The sequence below is a fragment of the Dipodomys ordii genome, unplaced genomic scaffold, assembly GCF_000151885.1.
Source record: "Dipodomys ordii isolate 6190 unplaced genomic scaffold, Dord_2.0 Scaffold13, whole genome shotgun sequence".
Lineage (NCBI taxonomy): Eukaryota > Metazoa > Chordata > Mammalia > Rodentia > Heteromyidae > Dipodomys > Dipodomys ordii.
Window position 1 is genome coordinate 8,912,207 of NW_012267229.1, and position 17,375 is coordinate 8,929,581.

The 17,375-nt window shown below is 43.5% G+C and overlaps 1 protein-coding gene across 1 annotated transcript; it reads right to left on the reverse strand.

Moving 5' to 3' along the window:
* Nucleotides 1-1,731: 1,731 nt before the first annotated feature.
* On the reverse strand, nucleotides 1,732-16,736 carry Chgb (chromogranin B). The gene is made up of 5 exons (XM_013010843.1): nucleotides 16,688-16,736; nucleotides 10,485-10,531; nucleotides 9,939-10,032; nucleotides 3,517-5,219; nucleotides 1,732-1,809 (listed from the first exon to the last, which is right to left on the reverse strand). Exons 1-5 carry the CDS (start codon nucleotides 16,734-16,736, stop codon nucleotides 1,732-1,734), a joined length of 1,971 nt encoding a protein of 656 aa, XP_012866297.1.
* Between the last annotated feature and the right edge of the window lie 639 nt (nucleotides 16,737-17,375).

Consider the following 17,375-nt stretch of genomic DNA (forward strand, 5'->3'; position numbering starts at 1 on the left):
ATGCCCCATTACCTAAATCTTGGATCTGTGCTGACAGATTTGTGGATTGAGCTCGCCTATGCCCATGAACCTCTCTTAGGAGATAATTTGTGAACTCTAGTACCACCAGCAAAAGTTAACCTGCCTTGTTTTCCCCCCTACTCAAGATGACTTAACGAGGCAGTTCACAAACCTGGTCTGCAAGTTTAGTGTTAGGAAGTTTACAATTTCCTAAAGGGGCTGTGTTACAGATTTCTGGTTCCACTTCCCTGGTGTTTCTTTTTCCCGTAGGTCTAAGATAGAGCAGAGGATACACTTCTGTTAAGCTTCCAGATGATAGCAGTGCTAGTGCTGCTGGTCTGGGAGCCAGCCAGAACTATTACTATGCTTCTGCATCATAGGTAAAGCGAAATAAGAACATCTAAATCTTCTGTATAAGTGGCATCACACTAGGACCAAACAAGATGTTGACCATTCCCCAGGCCTTTTTTCAGTCCTGGCTGCCTACTCTCGGGCACATGATTTTTCTTTTCCTATATTGCCCAGTAATCTTGAACTCCTAAACCCTAATAATGTGCCCCACTAATAACGACAATTGGCTGTATTTCCATTTTAGGCAATTTTTTTCCCCCAGTACATGAGGATAGAACTAGAACCTCATGCATGCTTGGTAAGTAACATTGAACTAAACCTCCAGCACTCCAATTGTTAGGATTTTTTTGTTTGTTTGTTTGTTTGTTTTGGGTCCGGTCATGGGGCCTGAACTCTGGACCTGGGCGCTGTCCCTCAGCTCTTCAGCTCAAGGCTAGCGCTCTACCACTTGAGCTACAGCGCCACTTCCGGCTTTTTTCTTTTTGCTTATGTGGTGCTGAGAAATCGAACCCAGGGCCTCAAGCATGCAAGGCAAGTGCTCTACCACTGAGCCACCTTCCCAGCCCCCAGTTGTTAGGATTTTTAAAAACAACATTTTGGGGGTGGGGAGGAAGGTGTCGGTAGTAGGGCTTAAACTCCGCCTGGGTGCTGGCCCTGGGTTCTTCAGCTCAAAGATAACACTCTACCACTTTGAGCCACAGTGCCACTTCCAGTTTTCTGGTGGTTAATTGTAGATGAGTCTCACAGACTTTTCCTGCCCAGGCTGGCTTTGATCTGCGATCTTCAGATCTCAGCCTCCTGAGTAGCTAGGATTACAGGCATGAGCCACCAGCACCTGGCATGATAATTTTTTTAAACAGGTTAGTCAAATCTATCTAGTCTCAGCCTAGGAAAAGCAGTATTTTTTTTCCTAATCTCTATTTCTTGAACATTCTGCTACTTCAAAAAGTTGCTTTTTTTTTTCTATTATGCATCCAAAGTCCAGCAAACCCCAGTGCCCAAATTTACTCTTAAGAGTAGCCCTCCAAGTTAGCCAGTTAGCCCAAAAGAAGCCAAGAACCATGAAGCTTCTGGTCTCAGATGAGTCTTTTATTATTTCAAACTGAGACAAATGTATTTTCAAAGACAGCAGCGCAGTCATTGTCACAAGCTTATTAATGTGTATTCTGCAAGAAAATATGCTACAAGTCATGCTATCCATATTCCCAATAGCATTCTGGCAAAAAAAAAAAAAGACATTTCCAATTGTGTCAAACATTTAATGAATGGTAAGTTCTACTTTCTACCTTTGGCTAAATAAATGGTGTCATTCATTGTAGTAGTGGAAAATAGATAAAGTGAGAGCTGCTTTTTAATATTGCTCCATTGCTCTAACATACATCAGCCCCTTTGGCTGAACTTGTCAGCTATTTTCTGCAGTTCCAAGTCCATTGCAGCCAGGTTTTCAAGCTCTTTCTCCTAGAAAACAAAATTGGAGACAAAAGGTTTCAGATCAATCTATTTGCTATAGTTGGAAGGACCATGAGTAAAAATGGGGGAAATTTTAGATATATCAAAGGCTACATGAGTCAAATTACATCAGGGGTTTTCAAAGTGTGATCCCTTACACGAGTAGCATCAATAACCCCAGCATACCAAAGGAACTCATTAGTAATTAGTTCTTGGGTCACACTCCACAAACTTATAGGATAGAAATCTCATGATTCTGGAGATCAACCAACATCACTAGTTGGAAAAATCATTATTTAAGAACAGCTCTCTCCCAGAGGTCAGTTTCTGATTATAGTAGGACACAAGCCAATAAAAATAGGCCAAAGTGCCAGACACTGGTGGCTCATGTCTATAATCCTAGTTACACAGAAGGCTAAGATCTGTGGATCACAGTTCAAAACCAGCCAGGACAGACAAATCCAAGACACTGCTATCTCCAGGGCAGCAGCAAAATGCTAGAGTGGAACTGTGTGGTTCAAGTGGGAGAGCACCAGCTATGAGCAAAAGAAAGGTTGAGATTCAGGGTTTGAGCCACAGTATTGGCACTTTTTTGTTTTTTGGTTTTTTGTCAGTTGTGGGGCTTGAACTCTGGGCCTGGACACTGTCCCTGAGCTCTTCAGCTCAAGGCAAGAGCTCTACCACTTGAGCCACAGTGCCATTTCTGGTTTTCTGGTAGTTAACTGGAAACAGGAGTCTCATGGACTTTCCTGCCTGGGATGGCTTTGAATCATAAGCCTCAGATCTCAGCCTCCTGAGTAGCTGGGATTACAGGCATGAGCCACCAGCACCTGGCTATCATACTTTTATATCAGTTATTCACCCAGCCATGGGAGACAGTGACATTCAAATGATCAAGGGGAAGACACCAGACCACCTTGACAGAACAGTAAGAATCACCCAGAATCTTAAAAAAAAAAAAATCTCCATGCTTTATTCAGGGGGCTAGTGGCTCAAGCCTATAATCAGCCTATTCAGGAAGCTGAAATCTCAGAATCATGGTTAGATGCCAGCCCAGACCAAAAAAGGCTCCAATTAACTAGCAAAACGCTGAAATTGGAGCTGTGGCTCATATGGTAGAGAGGCAGCCTTGAGTGAAAAAAGCTAAAGGACAGAATTTAGGCACTGAGTTCAACCCCCTTCCCCCCCAACACACACATAACTCTCTGTGCTCACTGTCTTCTTAGACAGAAGCTCTAGGAGATCTCAGACACAGTCATTAGCCAAGCTCTCCAGGTGATATGCAGATGAGGCTAAGAGACAGGTAGGAGAAATAGGTGGAAATCAACTCCAGCGGTGGTCTGTACTTTTTTTTTTTTCTGTCAGTCCTGAGCCTTGAACTCAGGACCTGGACTCTGTCCCTGAGCCTCTCTGTGCTTAAGGCTAGCATTCTACTACTTGAGCCACAGCACCATTTCCAGCTTTTTCTGAGTAGTTTATTGGAGATAAGAGTCTCACAGACTTCCTGCCTGGGCTGGCTTTGAACCACGATCCTCAGATGTCAGCTTCTTGAGTAGTTAGGATTACAGGCGTGAGTCACTGGTGCCCCGCTAAGGCTACATTTTCATGGTTATAAATTCCCACCCATTCCTCCCCATCAGTATCAGATAACATTGAACAAAACATATTCTCTTTGACCATGGTAAGTTCATCTTAAGCAGAATCCCCATACTGTACCTCCTCCTCTGTCAGAACTCTTCGGTCAGCCCTGTCCTTTTCATTTTCTGCTTCCTGGAGTGTTCCCATCTGCTCCTCGACGTTATAGAAGTCGGGAAATTCATCTGACTTCTTCCTGTAGTGAAGGAGCTGGTCCAGCTCAGCCACTCGGTCATACTGCCTTTTCAGATCCCATTTGGGGGCCTGAGCAAAGCTTCTCTTCTCATATCCCCAATTCACATCCTCTGAGAAGGGCCTTTTCTCCCACCAATCATAGCTGTATTCTGGGAATACATTCCTCTCATTCAAGGTCAGTGCATTGTCCTCATCACCCACAAAGAAATTGTCATCCATGTTGTCTTTTCTCTCAAAACGGCTGCTCTTCCACCGGGCAGGGTCAAAGTATGGGTTGAAGAGGGCCCCTAATCTCTTTTTCTTTTCAGTGGTATGTGGAGAGCCAGACCATTTGTCTTGAAGCCTAGCTTCCTCCCGATTTCCTTTCTGTTCCAGAAGGTCCTCCTGTGGCTCCGACTTCCCTGGGGCTCCTTCCTCACCGTAATTGAGATAATCAATTCCTTGCTCTTGCCATTCATTTTGGGGATATCTTCTTGCCTTGTCCATCTGGCTTTCTTGAACATGGTGACGACCTTCACCCAAGAACCTTTTCTCTTCTCTGGTGTGAGGAGTCAAATAGGAGCCTGGCTCCGCTCCCCTGCCTCTGTGATGGTATCCCTTTATCCCCTCATATGCCTTCTCCTCTTCACTTTCCTTACCATATTCATGTGCCATGTTTTCAAGTTGTGAACTGGGATGATTTCTCTTGTCCTCCTCCTCCTGGCTCTCCTCGCTGTAAGGCCTCAGGGCCTTGTACTCCTCCCTTCCTCTGCCTCTATAGTGTGCTCTCTCCAGATCCTCATATCTGGGTTCTTCCTCTGAAGCCCAGTAATGGGTTGAATGGTGCTCCCTCTTTTCCCCTAAATGGGCTGGGCCCACATTGGCCTCCTCAAATCCCTCCAGGGCAGGTCCTCCTTCCTCCGAGGGAGGATTTCCTTCTTGAGAGGACCTGTCCGGCCTGCTCCTCCCATGGTGGTGTCTAGGCCTCGTGCGTCGCTTGGTCACCTGAGCGGTAGCGTCTTCCTCGCTTTCCTCCGATTCCTCCTTGCTCTGGAGTTGGCTGTTAGACTCTTCAGGATGTTTCTCCTGGCTCCTCGTGGCTTCTCCACTCTCCTGGCTGCTCTCCTCTCTGCTGTGTGTCTTCTCAGAGTATGAATCTGATCTGATCCTCAGCTCCTCTTTTTGCTTAGCTGTAGCCTGGTTTCTGTTGCTGAGAAAGGTTTTCTGCACCTCTCCCGGCTCTTCAGGCTGTTTCCCTTTACTGACATCTTCACGGAACAACCCTTGCTGGTAGTCTCCTCCCTCTTCTTCCTTCCCGTCCTCTCCCTCAGAATGGTGAGTATTTGCTTCTTTGGAAACTTGGCTAGCAGAGGGGTAGGGGTGCCCTTGGTGCTTATCCATCACCTCTTGGCTGTGTCCCCCTCCCTCTGCCCACTTTCCCATGTCTGCCTTTGTCTGGCCTTGAGTGTCCTCCTCCCCTGGGGCTGCTGCTTCCTCTCTACCAGCTGGCTCCTGGGCTTTGGGGGCCGCAGCTGGGTCTCTTAACAATCTTACTTCAAACTTGGTGTTTTCATTTTCACTTTTCTCTTTGTCTTTGACTTCTTTTCCACCTACAATAAAAATATAACTTCATAAAGTCTGTGATTCTACAAATACCAGCTAGCTAATCACTGCAAATCCTGAGGACAGTGGAAATTGTTAAGATACTTTTTTTAAGTTATAGAGACTATATTCTGATACCTTTGAATAGCAGATGGTTTGGCCAGGTGCTGGCGGCTCATGTCTGTAATCCTAGCTACTCAGGAGTCTGAGATCTGAGGATTGTGATTTGAAGGCTTCCCAGAAAGGAAAGTCTGTGAAACTCTTATCTCCAATTACCCACAGAAAAAGCCAGAAGTGGCACTGTGTCTTGTAATAGAGCTCTAGCCTTGAGCAAAAAGGAGCCCAGGGACAGTGTCTAAACCCAGAGTTTGAGCCCCAGAATAGGCAAAGATTTTAAAAAGTTAAAAATTAAAAAGCAAATGCTAGCTCTTTGGCTGTATCCTTATTTGTAGATTTACCTAATACCTAATCAGCATCTCTAATTGGGACTGTTCATGATCAAGTTGAAATCCACATATAGATGTATGAATTTTAGACCAGAAGAAATCATAGAATTTATCCAGTTCTATCTCCTCTTTTTTTTTTCCAGAGAAGGAAGAACTTGAGAACTCAAAAGTATTGTAATTCTCTATTATTCTTTCCATATTTAGCGTGGCTAGTATGTGAATGGCTCTAACTGTAATTCAGCTAAATGAAGTTAAGTAGCCAAGGGGCTGGGAATGTGGCTTAGTGGTAGAGTGCTTTCCTAGAATGCATGAAGCCCTGGGTTCAATTCCTTAGTAGCACATGAACAGAAAAGGCAGACGTAGTGCTGTGGCTCAAATGGTAGAACACTAGCTTTGAGCACAGAGAGACTCAGGGACAGAGCCCAGGTCCTGAGTTCCAGCCCCAGGACTGGCAAAAAAATAAAAATAAAAAATTTAAGTAGCCAAAATGGAGATTAAGATTCAAAGGTGGATTCAAATTTTAATTATTTGTTTATCAAACTGTATCATCCAATCAACAGTATAGATTTAACCCAGCTATAAAATATTACTTAGTACCATCAAGAGCTGCACACTGATGGCTCAGCCAACAATGGAATACATTTCCCATAGTGGTCCCATAAGGTTGTATCACTTGTGATGTCATAGGCATCTTTGTGGAAGTACTCAGTATGATGTTTATGCAGCAACCAAATAGCCTAAAGATGCACTTTTCAGAACCTACTCTATCATCAAGCAATGCATGACTGTAATTGGTGATGAGGTTTATCTTTCTTCCCCAAGGAACTTCAAACAATGGAAAGGACCCTTTCTTCTTTTACTCAGGACCAATCCACTCCTCTTGTTTTTATCTACATTGGATGAACTTTAGTATACTGAGTTACCTTTGTGTTTCATGAGTCAGCAGTAGATGGTATAGCTGACATTTTGCCGCTTCCTTCCATCTTTTCCCAAATATCAGTAGCTCCTTTACTAAATCCTCAACTCAAGGGCACCCCATAAAAGAAGATGTACAGTTAGCACTGGCTCCATAATTAATCGAGAGAGCTTGGACTTAATCTTATCTCACCAAGCTCAGAGAGAAGGCCTGAAGCCAAGGCCTCTGACAGCAATGAGTCTACATCTTCACCATCCATTGTGGGAGCCCATAGTCCTAGTGTTTATGGAACATTTGATGCTGTGTCTGGTACAAACTGAGACCTGCTCTGCAGGTAAGATACACCCTAGAGAGTGGAGTTATGGCTCAAAGTGGCAGAGCACTAGCCTTGAGCAAAAGAGTGCAGGGACAGCGCCTAGGCCCTGAGTTCAAACCCCAAGACCAACAAAAACAACAATATCAACATCCTAAAATAGATACACCAGATTGCCAAGACTTCATATGGAAAATAGAACGTGAAATATTTCAATAATTTGCTGGTATTGGTTACATGTTGAACTGCTAATATTTTGAATCTACTAGATAACATGTTATTAAGAGATGGGTTATATAAAATTATATTAAATAAAATATGTTGGCTGCAAATGAGATAGATGATTGAAATTAATTGTACCTATGTCCTTTTACTTCTTACATCTAGCCACTGGAAAATTTGAAATTGTCTTTGTAGTTCTTTTATTTTTGTTGACTGGTGCGATGAGTCATACTGAGGCTGAGATTTACAAAACAGAAGAAAATTGTTTGGTTTTATAAAAATGTCTGAGAGATACTGGGTTGTATGTACCTCTGATTAAAGCCTGGCCTGGTGTGATAATAACATCTTCACATTTACAAAGCAACAGAAATGTTCCTGACCTTCCACATACCCAAGGGCTGTCACACTCTCTGTGTCCATGACAATGTAGGCAACATTGGCCCTCCTCGCCAGGTGGGCACAGGTAGGCAGGGTGGGAGGAGCTTTGTGACTGTGTCCCCTCCCTACATTCATATGCAGATGTCCTAATCCTAAATGTGATGTTACTAGGAGGTAAGGCCTTGGGAAAATACTGAGGTCATGAGAAAGGAGCCTTCATGACGGCACTGGTACCCTGGCTAGAGGAGACTTGAGAGAGGATACACATGAGGATACAATGGGGAAGGTGGCTGTCTATATGCCAGGAAGTGGGCCGTTACTGGAGACCTTGATCTTGAACATCAGCCTCTACAACTGTGAGAAATGCATGCTGGTTGTTTAAGCCACCTGGTCTATATTTGTCATAGCAACCATAAATAACTCAGGCAGATGCTGATGTCATTCTCAGTTAGCGGACGGAGAGCTAAACAGACAGGATCTCAGCCTCCAGGGACTACAGCCACATGGCCTCTTTCTACAGTCTGCTGGTACGTGAAGATCTTAAGTGTCAGGAGAGAAAAGTATTTTTATTTTATTTTTTTCCAGTTAAATGTGTACTGCCTGTAGCAGCTTGTGCTTGAGGCTTAACACTTTCTCCTAAATTTAGCTTCAAGCCCTGGCAGGTAAGATTGGAAAAGGGCTATGATTAGCAGCACAAAGTTATTGTCCATCTGTAAACCCAAGATGCCAGAAAACCCTCGCTTTCAAGTTAAAAGGGGAAAATGCACCTTTTGTCCATATTATGCTGAGAAGGTGACCAGCCTATCCTTGGTCAAAGAGATCGTCTATCTGTTGAGGAATTGGATTAACCCAGGCACCAGTGGCTCACACCTGTAATCTTAGCTACCCAGCAGGCTGAGATCTAAGGATCATGGTACAAAGCCAACCTGGACAGGAAAGTGAGCCATGTTTCCTAAGTGAGCTTGGTTATTTGTTGACTTTACATGACAGCCCCTCGCTTTTGCACCCATCTGGTAAACAAAGAAAAGGAAAAGGACAGAGCAAAATGATTCACCCAGCAGAGCAGCTTTTACTCTCTGTTGGGGATCCACTCTGCTCTCCCTTCCTATAATGGCTGACTAAGGGAGTTGGGGAAAAATCCAGAAAGAGGTATTGCCTGTAAGTGAAAGGAGCATTTCCGTTCACTTTTATGAAGGCCCCACTAGCTCAGGCCTTCCACAGTTATAATTATTACCCCGAAGCGCCCATGGTTACTCATTGGGCCAATTGTTAATACTTGTTACTATCATTTTATACATGGAAGTGTATAGCATTAGCAAGAGAATGCTGTCTTGCAATACAAGTATTTTTTGTGGAGCGTTGAGGGTACTAGAGGTTGAACCCAAGGCCTCATCCTTGCTAGAAAGATGCTCTAAACTCTGAGACACACCTCCAGCCCTTTTTGCTTTAGTTATTTTTCACATAGGGTTTCACTTTTGGGGAAGAGGGCAGGAGCTAGCCTCAGACCATGAGCCTACCTATGACTCCTTATAGCTGTAATAACAGGTGTACATCACTATGCTGGACTGAGTTGTTAAGATGGAAACTTGCTAATGTTTTGGTTTTCTTTGCCTCAAATTGTGATCCCTCTTGAGTAACTGGGATTACAGGTATCAGTTACTGCACCCCACATAATGAGAGATTTTTTAAGGTGCAAAGAAAGAAAAAAATGTCCATTGTTCTGAACCTGGCTGCAAATTTAAAAGCAGAGAAAGGCTGTTGAAAAGAATAGTGTTTTCTGAACTTTTCTTAAATTCATGTGTATGAGAAACAATATAGTTTTATTCAACTAATCTCAACATAGAGCTCTCAATGCCTACTGTGTATAGCATCATTCAAATTTGTTTCAACAGAGGCTCTTTAAAAGCAGAGAAAAATCCTGGTGTAAATTCAGAAGGCCATTTGTCTGACTCTTTGCAATGCTGGGATTCCGCTCTGAACCCTTACCAGTCCTCAGACCTGGAACTCCTGGTGTCCCTTAATGTTCTGCATTAAGGTATATTCACTAATCTGCCATTGAAACAGTCTAGACATTTTCAAATCACATTTATAAGTCTCCGATTTCTCATTGTCATAGGAGTTGAGGCAAAAGAAGAGGCAATTCCTATAACTCCACTCACCCAAAGGAAGGCGTGTTTTGGAAATTCACAAGATGAAACCAAGACCAGCATTGAGCTCAACCTCTTCATTTTATTGGAAAAATGGCCCAAGTTGAAGAAATTAGCCCAGAGACTCATGGTCACATGGCTACCAAGTAGTAGAGCAGGGATTAAAGTCATATCTCTGTTTCTCTAGTTGCAAGTCCAATCAATCAAGACCATCTCTACAGCATTAAGCTCTTGGGGTTCATTTGTAGGTGAAATGGAGAGAGAAGGAGATAGTCACTACAGGGACAAAGGTAGGGGACACTTACTGTTCTTCAGGACTTGCCGGCATTCAGGGGTGATAGATGGGATGTTGGACTCGGACAGGGCATTTGAGAGGACCTCAATGATACAGCGAGTGACCTAGGGGAAAACACAATGGCAGATTGGGAAAGCTAGTGTCATTGGAATGCAACACTACCTAGAGCTCTTATCGGGGGGGGGAGGCTTGATTATGTGATCTGTAGGATCTTTAGAGCAAGGACACAGACTTATAGGGCCATGTTGAAGGCTCCAAAACACTGCACAGATGATGTAAGACAACAACATGTTTTGGTACTCTGGAAAAGTGAAATGAGCACTCATTTCTGAGTGGGTCTGAAGGAAAATGCTGTGAGGACACAGCTAGCCACAGGGGGCACTAAATCCTCTAGGAAGAATATGGGAGCTCAGTGCAGGAGGGGCATTCTTCACCTCTGTTCTCTCAGGGGTGAAAACCTGACATTCTCAGACCACAGGGTGTGTATGGTTGATATGTCATAAGGAGTGGGAGAATCTAGAGTAGATACAATGTCTAGGTTGCCATTTCAGCTTACCATTTCTTCATTGTGGCTCCCATTATCCACTGGTACGGAATTGACAGCTTTGAGGAAGAAGAAATGGAAAACAGCTTGAGTTGAATTTTGGATACCATGGGAAGCAAACTCACAAAAGCACTCTGCATTATTTGGAGGAGTGGGAAGAGTCAGAAGGGAGTAGCGTTCACATGAACTCTGCTCAGTGGCCAGAATCGCCCCAGTTACACATACACAAATGCATAAACATACACACATGCACACATAGACATGGCATTGTCTTAAGCATTTTCAGAAATGAGTGCTGTCTTACACTCAGTATAAATTAAGTGACTTTTTTTTCTTCTGGTCCAGGACTTGAACTCAGGACCGGGGTGCTGTCCTGAAGCCTCTTTGTGCTCAAGGCTAGCTCTCTACCACTTAAGCCACAGTGCCATTCCCCTCAGTATAAATTAAACATAGTCTACACACAAAAGGAGCTTCTTGGGTTTTGGTAGCACCATTCCTTATCCCATTACTGGCTACATAAGGCATCTTAAATTTGTGCGAAATTCATTAAGCTGTGTTTTTGTGATCTGTGCACTTTTCTACATGTTAACTTTCAATAATTTTTTTAAAAAAGACTCTAAATAGAGGGTTGGAGGCATAGCTCAAGTAGCAGATTGCCTATCAAGCACAAGGCCCTTAGACTAAACCCCAGTCCAACAAAGAAGGAAGGAGAAAGAAAGAAAAAAAAAACTAAGAAAGAGAAAGAAAGTTTAAAAATCTAGCTGGAATTAGGGAGTGCTCATATATCCTTTTACTCTACTTACCCCAAAAAGGTACAGATTTGAATCCTCCACCTATCCCTGTTTTCAAGATAATATACTGCGTTGACTAACTTTATGAAAATATGGTTATTCAATAATTGATTACTGGGATCTTTACCCAACACCTTTGCCTAAACAAGCTTGCTACCTCTGAATGAATGCCATGTTTCTCCTCCCCTACATTGTCTACAAGCATGCTCAGAACACGGGAGGAATCAAGTCTTCCTAGGAACATCCTCAAGTTTGTAATATATGCAAATTGGTGTTCAGCAACTGGCTCATAAGACTGTAATAAAAGAAAAAATTAATTTATTTCCCTCAAATTGAATGATACTCTGCCTGATCTAAAACAGCATTTGAAGTGCCTTGGTTGGCTTAGAAAATGCTGCAGATGATTGTAATCTTCCACTGTTACCTTTTTTTTCTCCATGCTGCTTCTTTTGTTGTTGTTGTTTATCTTTCACCTTGACTTTGCTTTGTCTCAGCCCTTTCCCTTACAGAAACTCAAAAGCATTTATCTGCAGGTCCAGCTCCACAATGCTGGCACTCCCTAGAATACACAACTGGTAATACAGAGAAAGAAACGTGTGGAAGAAATTAGTTTTAGTCCCTGCAACAAAATAAGAACTAGCTGGGAAAGAGCAAACCCTCAGCCATCAGACTCAGAAGCTACTCACATGCAATTTATGACCAGCAACGGAGCCTTCTTTCCCAAAATGCTCTGCTCTCCACTCCTCTTCAAACAGCTACTACCCCCACCCCCAGTCAAACATGTATCACAGGGATTGACATAGACATAAAACATCTATTTAATTTTCTCACTTTACAAAATTTTCCTTATACAAAGCATAGCCTTGGATTTATTCCAAGTGTTTGAAGATGCCCCAAATTTTCCAGCCCATTCAGACCTTTGAAAAATGTTTGAGGGGCTGGGAAGGTGGCTCAGTGGTAGAGTGCTTGCCTTGCATGCATGAGGCCCTGGGTTCGATTCCTCAGTACCACATAAGCAGAAAAAGCCGGAAGGGGGCTCTGTGGCTCAAGTGGTAGAGCACTAGCCTTGAGCTGAAGAGCTGAGGGACAGTGCCCAAGCCCAGAGTTCAAGCCCCAATACCCATAAAAAATGTTTGAGAAGGACGTACATGCTATGGAGACCTGGAGTTCCTTCTAAAATACAGCTCAGGCAAGATCTGAGTGACCAACTTTTGACATCCAGGTTCTAATACTTGGTGCTATTTCTTAATGTGTCAAATATCTGTTGTTCAAGAATGTGCTCACTTTAGAGCTGACCCATTTCATCTGAAATCTATACAATTCTCTGGAAAGAAATGACTAGGAGATGGGCTGGGAATGTGGCTTAGTGGTAGAGTGCTTGCCTAGCATGCATGAAGCCTCAGGTTCAATTTCCTCAGTACCACATACACAGAAAAAGCCTGGAGTGGTGCTGTGGCTCAAGTGGTAGAGTGCTAGTCCTGAGTGAAAGAAGCTCAGCAACAATGCTCAGGCCCTGAGGTCAAGCCCCAGGACTAGCACAAAGAAAGAAAGGAAGAAAGAAAGAGAGGAAGGAAAAAAGAAAGAAAAAAGAAAGAAAGGAAAGAAAGGACTAAGAGAGAATGACCACCCTCACCCACAAGAAAGTAAAAGTTGCTTTTTTTTAAATCTAGCTTTAAAAAAAATAAAATCCAGCTTTAGTAAAACTTCCTTAGTAATAGAATTACTTCTCTCTTCTTTTCAAAAATGTAAAAGGTAATTTTTCCCCTCATATTGCCAAGGTATTAATAGTTATCAGAATGAGCAGAGAAAATTTTCTGTTGTTATCCTAGACAAATTGAAGCTCACATTTATTACAGAATAGCCCAATCAAGGATCTTCTCTATACCATCACTCCCTCCCTCCCTCCTTCCCTTCCTCCCTCCCTCCCTCCCTCCCCTCTCTCTCACCCTCTCCCTCTCCCTCCCTCTCTCTCCCTCTCTCTCTCTCTCTCTCTCTCTCTCTCTCTCTCTCGTGGGACTTGAACTCAGGGCCTGAGTCCTCACCCTGAGCTCTTTTGCTCAAGGCTAGCACTCTACTACTTGAGCCACAGCTCCACTTCCTGTTGTTTTGAGTGGTTAATTGGAGATTTGAGTTTTCTGCCTTGGCTGTCTTCCAACTACAATCCCCAGATCTCAGCCTCCTGAGTAGCCAGAATTACAGGCATGAGCCACTGGCACCCAGTTTCAGATTCTTTTTGATGGAAAGAAACTAGGGTTTACTTATATAGGCAACATGTTCATCTTGATGCAACATCTGATTGCCACTCCAGTAAAAAGGATACTGCTTGTGTTAAAAATGAAATTATCATATGATACAAAAATTACTAAAGAATTTGGTAAATCTGAGTTGTGCACTGAGTTGTGCACCTATAATCCTAGCTCTCAGGGGACTGAGATCTGAGGATTACAGTTTGAAGCGAGCCTGGGAAGGAAATTTCATGAGCCTCTTTTCTACAATTAGCCACCAAAAAGCCAAAATTGTAGCTGTGGCTCAAATGGTAGAGTACTAGCCTTAAGCAAAAAGGCTCAGAGACAGTACCCAGACCCTGCATTCAAGCTCCAGGACTAACGCAATAAAATATAATAACATAAATCTGAGAATAACTTCTAAAGTATTAATATTTCATAAGTGTATTGAGGTTTCACCCCAGAATGAAAATATAGGTGTGAACAGGTTAAGCAAGGTCTTTTGTTAATAAGTTACAAAGGCTCCCAAATTCCTCCTAAAATGAAGGTCAGGCCAGGTCTGGATTGATGGAAACCATCCTACTAAGTATAACATGGAGGGGCTGGGAAGGTGGCTCAGTGGTAGAGCGCATGCCTTGCATGCCAGAGGCCCTGGGTTCGATTCCTCAGCACCACATAAGCAAAAAGAAAAAAGCCGGAAGTGGCGCTGTGGCTCAAGTGGTAGAGCGCTAGCTTTGAGCTGAAAAGCTGAGGGACAGCGCCCAGGCCCAGAGTTCAGGTGCCATGACCGGACCCCCCCCGCAAAAAAAGTATAACATGGATCTAGTATGGCTACTTCACTCATATTAATTTTTAAAGTGCACAGCAGTTGCTGCAGAAGATTATAGATCTCCCTTTAGAAGCTCTAAAGAATAGAAAATGGACTAGATGATTTCTCCCAGTCCTATGATTTTGCTAAATAACCAACTCTACTTGATGACCAACATATTTCATTTTCAGAAGTTAGGGAAGGAGGGAATGAGAATGTAGCTTCTGAATGGGGTATCCTTCTGGGGCAATAAAAATATCCAGACAGATGCTGGTGGTTCACAACTATAATCCTAGCTACTCAGGAGGCTGAGAGCTGAGGATCCTGGTTCGAGGTCAGCCAGGGCAGGAAAGTCTTTGACACTCTTATCTCCAGTTAACTACCAAAAAGCTGGAAGTGGAGCCATGACTCAAGTAGTAGAGCAGCACTTTGAGGAAAAACAAAGCCCAAGAACAGCACCCAGGCTCTGAGTTCAAGCCCCAGCAAGCGTCCGCACGCATGCATGCACACACACACACACACACACACACACCTTGGCATATGGAATTGTAATCAGTTTGTATTACCACTTAATAATAATAAAATGTTTAGCCAGGCACCTGTAATCCTAGCTACTCAGAAGACTGAGATCTTAGAATCGTGGTTCCAAGCCAGCCGGGGCAGTAAAGTCCATGAGACTCTTATCTCCAATAAATCATCCAGAAAACCAGAAGTGGAGCTATGGCTCAATTGGTAGAGAGCTTGCCTTGAGCTGAAGAGCTAAGGGACAGTGCCCAGGCCCAGAGTTCAAGCCCCATGACCGACAAAAATAAAAGTTTTAAATGGAAAGAAAAAGTTCTGAAATTTGGTAGTGGTGATAATTATACAGCCTGTGAATATACTATAAACCACCAAGTTATATATTTTTTAAAAAAGGTAAAAAGACTTATGCAAACTGAATGAAAACCAGAGTATAAGTTCTACATTTTAAAAGGCTGCATCTTATGCTTTAATAGCTGCTGTTAAAATATGAACCTTTATTTAAATAATCTCATAGATGAGATACCTGTATTTTCTTACTATGGTTAACTACCACATTGGTCTGTAACATTTGTGGTTTACAACACAATATATAGAACAGACTTAGCCCTTATGCAATTCTATTCTAGAAACATTTTGATCAGAAAACTCTAATTATCAATGATTCATTAAGTTGTCTTTAATTAAACTGAGGACATTATTAATAATTTTAAGAATGGCAACAATTTTAGCATAGTTTACATGAAAGAAATCACTATTGGTTTTCACTTTGATTCAATATTTTTGATCCCATGACTGCTGTCAATAAGACAAATACTCATGGAAATGGATTGGTTCCAGTTAGGAATCTCAATCTTAAAACAATTTTCTATAGCTCATTAAAATGACCAAAGAAAGCCTTTAGTTTAACCTAATGGTGGTAATATGTACTTCTTAATAAATAGTCTCAATACTCATAGGGCTTTTACTTACACACACACACGCACACACACACACACACACACACACACACACACCTCTTCGAAAGCCTTGCTTTGAGTTTTAGTGTGAAAGACTAATGCCACAATCTTTCATGCAAAGAGAAACTAGTAGCTGTTACTTAAATTTCACCCTCTCAATTTGACTAGAGCAGTTTTGAAGTACACTAGCAATCCTTTTTGTAGTTATTTTATACTCTGGTTGTTTTCCTAGAGTGCAAAACTCAAAATACCTAGTGTAGTTTCCATTTGTCACATAAACACGTATTAGTCTGAATGTAAAATTACCTCTCCAGATGTGGAACTACAAAGCAGAAATACATTAACCTTTACTTTATGTACACAATGCACACATACAAAAGCAATAAGAAAAATAAATTATATATATATATATATATATATGAGGCTCAGTTTTACTTTTTCATGTCTATAAAACAACAATAATAACAGCTGAAAAGATGAAGGGCCACCTAGTGCCATACTCCATGTATTCCTGCCCTGGTGCAGTCCACCTGGCTATAGAAAGTCAAGCACACGGTAACAAGCTCTCTCCGGACTAGGGTAGAAAGCATGGCATCTTAGAAGTGAGCATCAAATGCGAGTTTCCTTGGGAATGTGGATTTCCTTGCAAATGCTAGGAAAACTCAGATATGAAAACACAGCCACTCTGCTGGGTTAGGTGAGGAGCCCTCTGACTTTTTCCAAGTCAACGAGGGCAGGGAGGAGGTGGGCAAGGCTAAGGGGAAACACCCAAGGAAGAATGAAGCGCCTCAAGAAGGACAAATCTACTCAACCCGCCTCTTTCCAACCTCCCCGCCTGCTGCTGCGGGGATCTGCAGGGAGGATGGAGACCTGCGCTGTCCTTGGTGCTGAACGGCCCTGGGCGCCCACTCACCGGCCAGCAGCGCGGCTCCCAGGAAGCTGAGCAACACGGTCGGCTGCATGGCCGGGTCGCCTGAAACCTGCACCTTAGCAGGAAGAGGCTGCAGCGGGACGGGCTGGATCGGCTGGACCAGCGAGGCAGGGTGCAGGAGAAAAGGCGAGATGGAGATGGAGATGGAGAAACCGGCCGTGCGTCCTGATCCCCGCGGTGTGGCGCGGTTGTCGCAGGCCTGGCTCTTTTAAAGGGTAGGTGGGGGCCGCCAGGCCCGGTGTGGCTAAGAGCCAGGAGGAGGCGCCCCCTCGCTCGGCCTTGACGTCACCAAGCAGCCCCCAGGGCGGCGGAAGGCGGCAGGCAGGCGGAAATGTACGCCAGTCCCAGAGTCTGGGTGCGCAGAGGAAAGGAGGTGGGCAGTCAGGTGGACGAAGGAGCTGGAGAGTGAAGGAAGGCAATGTGGATTGGAGACGGGAGAGAGGCGGGATTGCACAAGCTTGCCTCCCCCCCCCCCCCACCACACACCTCCACTGCTAACAATGCGTGATGGAGACTGTGCGAACGCGTGTGGGTCTGCTGAGAGCGTGCGAAGGACTGCATCTGTTCTGTGGCTCCCTTTTTCTAGCTAAGGAAAAGATTCCTGCAACAGAGAACACTATACAGTCGGTAGAGGAAATGGGAACCAGGGAATGATGGTTTTAAACGATCA